The sequence below is a fragment of the Cebus imitator genome, unplaced genomic scaffold (assembly GCF_001604975.1).
Source record: "Cebus imitator isolate Cc_AM_T3 unplaced genomic scaffold, Cebus_imitator-1.0 Scaffold82, whole genome shotgun sequence".
Lineage (NCBI taxonomy): Eukaryota > Metazoa > Chordata > Mammalia > Primates > Cebidae > Cebus > Cebus imitator.
Genome location: NW_016107397.1, coordinates 3083836 through 3091793, shown reverse-complemented (window position 1 = coordinate 3091793; position 7958 = coordinate 3083836). Strand labels below are relative to the sequence as shown.

General features: G+C 58.7%; 1 protein-coding gene across 1 annotated transcript in view; it reads right to left on the bottom strand.

Annotated features, from left to right (window-relative positions):
• The window catches only part of PLOD3 (procollagen-lysine,2-oxoglutarate 5-dioxygenase 3), an 11623-nt gene continuing 3665 nt past the window's right edge, over nucleotides 1–7958 (bottom strand). The window contains exons 7-19 of the mRNA XM_017533522.2: nucleotides 7560–7657; nucleotides 7301–7402; nucleotides 6990–7115; nucleotides 6709–6830; nucleotides 6301–6405; nucleotides 6046–6171; nucleotides 4417–4558; nucleotides 4205–4318; nucleotides 3976–4044; nucleotides 2562–2666; nucleotides 1593–1739; nucleotides 942–1067; nucleotides 1–453 (exon numbers count right to left, since the gene is read on the bottom strand). Of these exons, the coding sequence (XP_017389011.1) occupies nucleotides 298–453; nucleotides 942–1067; nucleotides 1593–1739; nucleotides 2562–2666; nucleotides 3976–4044; nucleotides 4205–4318; nucleotides 4417–4558; nucleotides 6046–6171; nucleotides 6301–6405; nucleotides 6709–6830; nucleotides 6990–7115; nucleotides 7301–7402; nucleotides 7560–7657 (1538 nt within the window). The 3' untranslated portion in view covers nucleotides 1–297. The remainder of the gene's footprint in view (nucleotides 454–941; nucleotides 1068–1592; nucleotides 1740–2561; nucleotides 2667–3975; nucleotides 4045–4204; nucleotides 4319–4416; nucleotides 4559–6045; nucleotides 6172–6300; nucleotides 6406–6708; nucleotides 6831–6989; nucleotides 7116–7300; nucleotides 7403–7559; nucleotides 7658–7958) is intronic.

The following is a 7958-nucleotide window of genomic DNA, read 5'->3' as shown; positions in this document are numbered from 1 at the left end:
AGACTTACAAACTGTCCTTTATTGGGACTGAGGCTGAGGAACGTTCATAATTTATCACGCAGGGAGCCCCCAGAAGCCCAGTCCCCATGAACCCCTGGGGTCGGAGGGGAGAGGCGGGGACCAGCAGCTTCCTGAGAGGGCTGTATGTTGGGAGCAAGGTGACACATTCAGTCCAGGCACACGGAGCATGCACTCAGGAAGTGGGGAGAGGGAGACTCATCCCCCGACTCCCAGGATGGGGGCCAGGCCCCCTAAAAAGGCACAATGGCAGGGCAGATTTGGCAGAGTGGTTGAGTGTCAGGGGTCGACAAAGGACACCATGATGTAGCGCGTGCCCCGGGTCGTGGGCAGCCCCTCGTGGTAGTGGGTGAGGCGGCCGGGATGCAGGAGCGCCCAGCCCTTTCTCGGGGACGAGATTACACAGTCGTAGCGCAGGAAGCGGCAGCCGCCTCCCTGGAAAGAGAAGAAGAGAAAGGAATCTTGGAGTGAGCGGACGTGGGGCCTGCGGAGGCTGACACAGAGGGCGGGGCAGGCAGATCCAAGGGGCGGGGCAGCCAGGCCAGGGGGCGGGACAGGTGGACACAGGGGGTGGGACAGGCAGATACAGGGGGCGGGGCAGCCAGGCCAGGGGGCGGGACAGGTGGACACAGGGGGTGGGACAGGCAGATACAGGGGGCGGGGCAGCCAGGCCAGGGAGATTAGTGTGGAAGATCAGGGTGACAAGGGAGATGGCAGATATGGGGGAGGGCTGGGGTGCCCGCAGATAAAGAAGATCCAGGAGGAAGCGGAGGCCGCCTGCCCAGAAGCCATCTAGGAGATGACACCCACAAAATCACAGGGAAATAGGCAGGGAGGGGAGCTGGGGGTGCAAGCAGGGGCTCTAGGAGGGGACCCCAGGGTCCAGAGGTGAAGCGTGGGTGGGTGGAGTGGCGGGGGCGCACCTCATAGTCTAGGCCCTTGTGGTTGAGGGCGACGTTGAGGGTGAAGGTGGATGAGTCATGGTGTGGCCGCAGAGAGGGCTGCTCGTCTGGCCGGTAGCGGACCACAAAGTTCATCACCGCCCGCGCCTGGGAGACAGGAGGGAAGAGGCTGCAGGGACAGCTGTGAGCGTAGGGGGTCTTTTATTTAATTATTATATTTTTCTGAGACAGTCTCGCTCTGTCACTCAGGCTGGAGTGCAAGTGGCTCAATCTCAGCTCACTGCAACCTTCGCCTCCTGGGTTCAAGGGATTCTCCTGCCTCAGCCTCCCGAGTAGCTGGGATTACAGGCACGCACCACCACGCCCGGCCATCACAGGGGATCTTCAGGGAGACGACAGTCCTTGTCCAGGGAGGAGAGGGGATGGTTGGTGGGGCCCCTGCATGGGAGGGTCTCCCAGCTCACTGGTATTAGGTTAGGGCCAAGCCTGGCCGGGGCTCTCAGCCTGGTTCCCTTGCCTCCCAGGGGCTGCCTCCTGCAGCGTCTCATTCCCCTGGGAACCAAAGTGCATGGAGCCCAAATGCTTCTGGGGCCGAAAGGGGTCTGCGTGGAGACTTCCAGCCCGGTACTGGGGTGGGGAAGGTGGGGGACAGTAGCAGGTGGGGGGGCGCACCTTAGTGTGGTAGCCAGGAAACAGGCTCTCGGTCATGGGGCCCACATACGTCCGCAGCAGCTGCAGCCACTGGTCCTCGTACCCCACCTGCTTCATGTGGATGTCCACGGTGGGCACGTTCTCGTAGCCTCCAGCCAGCCTGGAATCCTGGGGGTGGAGGGCACTGAGCCACCCACACCCTCTAGCCATGGTGCCCCCCAGGGTAGTCCAGCCTCCTTCCTCCTGTTCCCCAGCCTTTGCATCTGTATTCTTCCGTGTGGAACAGTCTTCTCTGCTACTTCTCAGCCTGACTCACTGCTCCCGGCCCTTCAAGTCTCAGCTAAGATGTCACCTGTCCTGTGAAGCCCCCTAGTCCTCCCAAGTCTGGGTCAAAGCTTCCCTGTGGCTTCCATGCGCCCAGGCTGCTCATCACAGTCCTAGAAGCTGGGTGGCCGCTGCCGCTCACACCCGGCCATCCTGAGGCATTCCTCCAGTGCAGTCTAGGACAGCGGCCCAGGAAATATTTCCTTTTTTCTTTTTTTAGAGACAGAGTCTTGCTCTGTCACCCAGGCTGGAGTGCTGCGGTATGATCATAGCTCACTGCAGCCTCTAACTCTGGGGCTCAAGTGATCCTTCAGCCTCAGCCTCCCAAATAGCTGGGACCACAGGCTCAAGCCACCACACCCAGCTAATTTTTAAACTTTTTGTAGAGACAGGGTCTTGCTATGTTGCCCAGGCTGGCCTCAAATTCCCTGACTCAAGCAATCCTCCTGCCTTGGCCTCCCAAAGTGCTAGGATTACAGGCATGAGCCACCATGCCCAGCAGGAAATATTTCTTGAATACTTGAATGAATGCAGTGGTGACCCCAGGGTCTGCCTCCTCACTGGGAACCCGTCTTTGCTTCCACTTTCCTGATTCCATTGCTCCTTGACTAGACCCTGTACCCCCTCCTCCGGGGAGCCCTCCAGCCTCACTGCCCAGGCCCTCACCTCATGCCGGCCGCCTGACCACTGGCCATAGTGCTCCATCTCCTCCACCAGCTCATCGCACATTTGTTCTGACAGCAGCGGGAACCAGTACACGTCCGGGCATGGCTGAGGGCAGGGTGGGGGAGAACAGGGCTAGGTGACGGTGCTGAATGGGAAAGGGGACAGGCAGCAGGCAGAATGGGAAGGGACAGCAGGGAGCAGGCAAGGCTCTGTGAGGACAGCCGGAGGACCTGCCAGGTAGGGGCTGGGGGGAACGGCAAGGCTGAGAGCTGGAATTTGGCATGGCAGAGGTGGCAAAGGGTCCTGGAGCCCCTCATGCTGGGACAGTGGTTTCCAAACTTCCATAACGTGCATCCCTCTTTTTTTTTTTTCTTGGTTTTGTTGATTGGTTTTCTTTAATTCCTCAGTTTTAAAATTTTTTTTTTTTTTTTTTTTGGAAAATGTTTTTTTATTTTTTTTTTTTTTTTTTTTTTTTTAGTAGAGACAGTGTTTTGCAATGTTGGCCAGGCTAGTCTGGAACTCCTGAGCTCAACGGGTCTGCTGCCTCAGCCTCCTGAAGTGCTGGGATTACAGGCTGGAGCACCGCTCCTGGCCTAATTTTTTTTTTTAGATGGAGTCTTGCTCTGTAGCCAGGCTGGAGTGCAGTGGCACGATCTTGGCTCACTGCAACCTCTGCCTCCTGGGTTCAAGCGATTCTCTTGCCTCAGCCTCCCAAGTAGCTGGGACTACAGGTGTGCGCTACTATGCACAGCTAATTTTTGTAATTTTAGTAGAGACAGGGCTTCACCATGTTGGCCAGGATGATCTTGATCTCTTGACCTTATGATCTGCCCACCTCAGCCTCCCAAAGTGATAGGATTACAGGCATGAGCCACTGTGCGTAGCCCCATTCCTCTTTAAAGATGTGATTTCAGGCCGGATGCGGTGGCTCACGCCTGTAATCCCAGCACTTTGGGAGGCCGAGGCGGGTGGATCATGAGGTCAAAAGATCGAGACCATCCTGGTCAACATGGTGACACCCCATCTCTATTAAAATTACAAAAAATCAGCTGGGCACGGTGGCACATGCCTGTAATCCCAGCTACTCAGGAGGCTGAGGCAGGAGAATTGCCTGAACCCAGGAGGCGGAGGTTGCGGTGAGCCGAGATCGCGCCATTGCACTCCAGCCTGGGTAACAAGAGCGAAACTCCGTCTCAAAAAAAAAAAAGATGTGATTTCATACATAACACCAATATACCCAACACAACAGGAGAGGAGAGGCCCTCTGATCAATGCTGCATTCCGCCTCTGACTTCACCTTGCCTGAACAGAAAACCTTCAGGCCCCTGGGGAACTCAGTCTGACAACTTTGAATCCAGGTGGAGGCCCTCAAGAGACAATGGCCATGAGGGCGGCGGGGACTGTGCGGACCCACCTGCTCCACGATTCCCTCCCCTTCCAGGGCCCGGCTGTAGTTCTCGTGGATGTACTGCTCCTGCCAGTCCTGTGGGAGGATGGGGGCCACTTCAGATCTGTGCCCTCCTGTCTCCCAGCCCCCAGGGGGCCTCCCCTTCCCACTCAGTGTCCGGTGCTGGTGGCAGCCATCGTGCTTGATGTCTTCCTTAGCACAGGGCGGGGAACCTGAGCTTGGGGTTCTCACTCACGACAGGGTTGTCGAAGATCTGCCAGAGGTCGGGGTGCAGGTGCTCTGTGTCGTATCGGGAAGTGGCCAGGAGCCGGCCAAATTCATGCTGATTGCTCAAATGGAGGAAGATGCCCTGTAGTGGGGTGGGGGTGTCCGTGATGGCGGCGACGTCTGGGGTCTGCCCCCAGCATCGTAGCCTCAGGCCCCTGGCCAGACTGGGCACGCACTCACCTTGTCTCGAAAGCTTTTACAGAAAGCCATGTCTGGGTCCGTGTCGCTGCCCGAGAACACCTCTCTCTGCGGCAGCTCCATCCGCAGGGTCTCCCCCCGGATCACATAGGCCTGGGAGATGTACGGCACGTTCCACACGCCCCTGGAGGCACCGACACCACGGTCAGCTGGGGGGAAGCCCCCCAATTTCTACCCAGCTCGTCCCAGGAAGCCCTTCTTCCCTCAGAGCATCGAAGTCCCTGAACATAAGACCCCTGCATGTCCCTTGTCAAGCGCTGCTGGTCACAACCGCACCCTCTCCAAAAACGCAGTCAGTCCCTGCCCCAAGCTGTGACACTTGTTTTTCGTTTCTTGTTTTTGTTTTTTGAGACACAGTCTTGCTTTGTCACCCAGGCTGGAGTGCAGTGGTTCGATCTTAGCTCACTGCAACTTCCGCCTCCCAGGTTCAAATAATTCTCCCACCTCAGCCTCCCGAGTAGCAGGGTTAACAGGCGCCCACCACCAAGCCCGGCTAAATTTTGTATTTTTGGTAGAGATGGGGTTTCACTGCTGGGAGCAGTGGCTCACGCCTGTAATCTCAGCACTTTAGGAGGATGAGGTGGGCGGATCACAACGTCAGGAGTTCCAGATCAGCCTGAACAACATGGTGAAACGCTGTCTCTACTAAAAATACAAAAATCAGCTGGGCATGGTGGCGTGCGCCTGTAATCCCAGCTACTCAGGAAGCTGAGGCAGGAGAATCACTTGAACCCAGGAGGTGGAGGTTGCAATGAGCTAAGATCATGCCATTGCACTCCAGCCTGGGTGACAAAGCAAGACTTCATCTCAAAAACAAAAAAAAGGCCAGGCGCAGTGGCTCACGCCTGTAATCCCAGCACTGGGAGGCCGAGGTGGGTGGATCACGAGGTCAAGACATTGAGACCATCCTGGCCCACATGGCGAAACCCCGTCTCTATTAAAAATACAAAGATTAGCTGGGCATGGTGGTGCACGCCTGTAATCCCAGCTACTCAGGAGGCTGAGGCAGGAGAATTGCTTGAACCTGGGAGGCGGAGGTTGCAGTGAGCCGAGACCACGCCACTGCACTCCAGCCTGGCGACAGAGCAAGACTCCATCTCAAAGAAAAAACAAACAGATGGGGTTTCGTCATGTTGGCCAGGCTGGTCTCGAACTCCTGACCTCAAGTGATTTGCCCGCCTCAGCCTCTCTAAGTGCTGGGATTACAGGATTGAGCCACCACGCCTGGCCTTTGCTTTTTCTTTTCTTGACACAGGGTCTCCCTCTGTTTCCAGGCCTGAGTGCCGTGGTGCAAACATGGCTCACTGCAGCCTCAACCTCCCAAGCTCAAGTGATCCTCCCACCTCAGCCTCTGTAGAAGTAGCTGGGACTAGAGGGGGCTCGCACCACCGTGCCCAACCATGCATTTTTTGTAGAGATAAGATTTTGCTATGTTGACTAGGCTGATCTCACCAGGCTCAAGCAATCCTCATACCTTGGCTTCCCAAAGTAGTGGGATCACAGGTGTGAGCCACTGCACCCGGCCTCGTGGCACCTCTGACTGGTGACCAGGAGGCTTGGGTCTACCCAGGCCCGGGTCAGAGGAGGGGGCTGCAGGCCGGCGGGACTCACACTCGCTTTCTCTGCACCAGCTCCACGTAGTCCTCGGAGCGGGCGTAGTACTCGTCAGGGCTCAGGGCACCCCAGAAGTTGGACCACAGCTTGCCGTGGCGGGACAGCATGGGGGCGATCACCTTCCTGTGGACAGGCGAGGGTGAGGGCTGGGCGGAAGGGAGCAGGCCTGGGGAGCCCAGTGCCCAGGGCAGGAGTGGGGCTCCTGGGGCCTATTGGGGTGCCCCCCGGCTGCAGGGAGAGGGGGCAAGCCACCTGTTCTCCTCAATGAGGATGCGCAGGGTCTGCGGGTTGGTGAGGACAGCGTCAGCATCCAGGCTGAAGTAGAACTCGCACTCGGGGTCCTGCCGACACATGTCCCTGGAGGTGAGAGCTGAGCTCAAACAGCGGCAGGCTGGGAGGCGGGTGGGGATGGGGGAATTGGCCCCACCCCAGGAGAAGAGGAGGGAGGCACCATCTGGCCTTCTTTCCCCAGGTTCTCCACTGTCTGGGTAAGCTAGCAAGGGTTGGGGGGGGTGACAGCGTGGGGGCTACAAGGATGCGAATGGGGAAGCCCGGAGGGGCTGGACAGGTGACAGGGGAGGCGAGGGCCAGGCAGCGGGTGGCAGCCACCCCCACCCTGCACCCTCATCCCACCCTCCTCCCTGCCCAGCGCCTGCTCACATGGCCATGTCCCTGGCCTCGCCTGGGCTCAGAGCCTCCTCTGGCCCCACCAGCTTCGTGGCTGCAAAGTGGTCCTGGAGCTGCGGCCAGGAGTCATCGATGTGAGGCTCATGGAAGACCTCCTGGGGAGGGGGTGACATGGGGGGACGGGCTCAGAGGGCAAGGAGGCGGCACTTGAGGGACGGGGGTGCAGGTAGGAGATGGGGGTGGGGGCACGGGAGTTCTGATCATGGCAGGGGAAGGGTCCTTTGGGAGAGGCTCTGGGGAGCAGGGGGTCTCACGTTGTTGTGCAGGAAAAGGGTGATCCTGTCGTGGGGATAGTCTAAGAGCAGCAGCCGCTGCAGGAAGCGGGGCAGAAACGGGGTAGGCTGTTCCACAAACACGGCCAGAAACACCCGGGGGGGAGGCTGGAAGATGTGGCAGGAAGGCGCTCAGAGGGAAGCCGGGACTTCCCCACCGCCCCCACCCACCCTCCACCCTGCCAGCTTCGGGGACCCAGGGCCACTGCCCCCACCAACACCCAGCCCCCTGTCCTTGCATCTCCTGCTCAGCATGCTGCCTTCTCACTCCCCTCCCGGCACCCCTGCCTCACCTGCCCCCCCGGGAGTGTCCTCCGGTCCCGGCTGCAGAAGCCACAGCCTCCCTCGGGAGTCCAGCCATTGGGGACATAGTTTCCCAGGTAGTTGAGCTGCAGCTGTTGGGGAGAGACTGAGGCTGAGCGGCTGAGGCCTCCAGGGGTGGAGGTGGGGCACCTCTGCTGTGGGAGCTGGGGAAGGCCGGCTTCTCAGAAGGGTTGGAGATGCCCGGGGGTTGGGGCAGGGCAGGGCAGGGGTTGAAGCCACTGGTGGCACCTTAGTAGGACCATTTCCATGGACCACAACGGGGAGCGTGTCGTAGGCCACGTTCCGGATACGCACACGGTTCCGATCAAACTTTAAAACCACTTCATCTGGGGAAGAAAAAGGCCATGCTTCAGACCCCCTTTCTCTGGGAGCTGCCGAGCAACATGTTCTTCTAAATACGGGGTCCCAAATTCTCCAGGGATAAAGGGACATCGGGGCCATCCTGGAGTGTGGCTTGTAGGGGTAGGAACCTTCGGGTTCTGACAGGCTGTTGGCCCAGAGAGCTCCACTGACTCCTACCTGCGTGATCACATCGAAGCTGCTGGGCGAGGAAGGGCAGGATGAGCTGAGCTGGGGGCCACTGGGAACCTCAGCATCCCTATCCCTCCTCCTGTTTCCTGTTCTCTC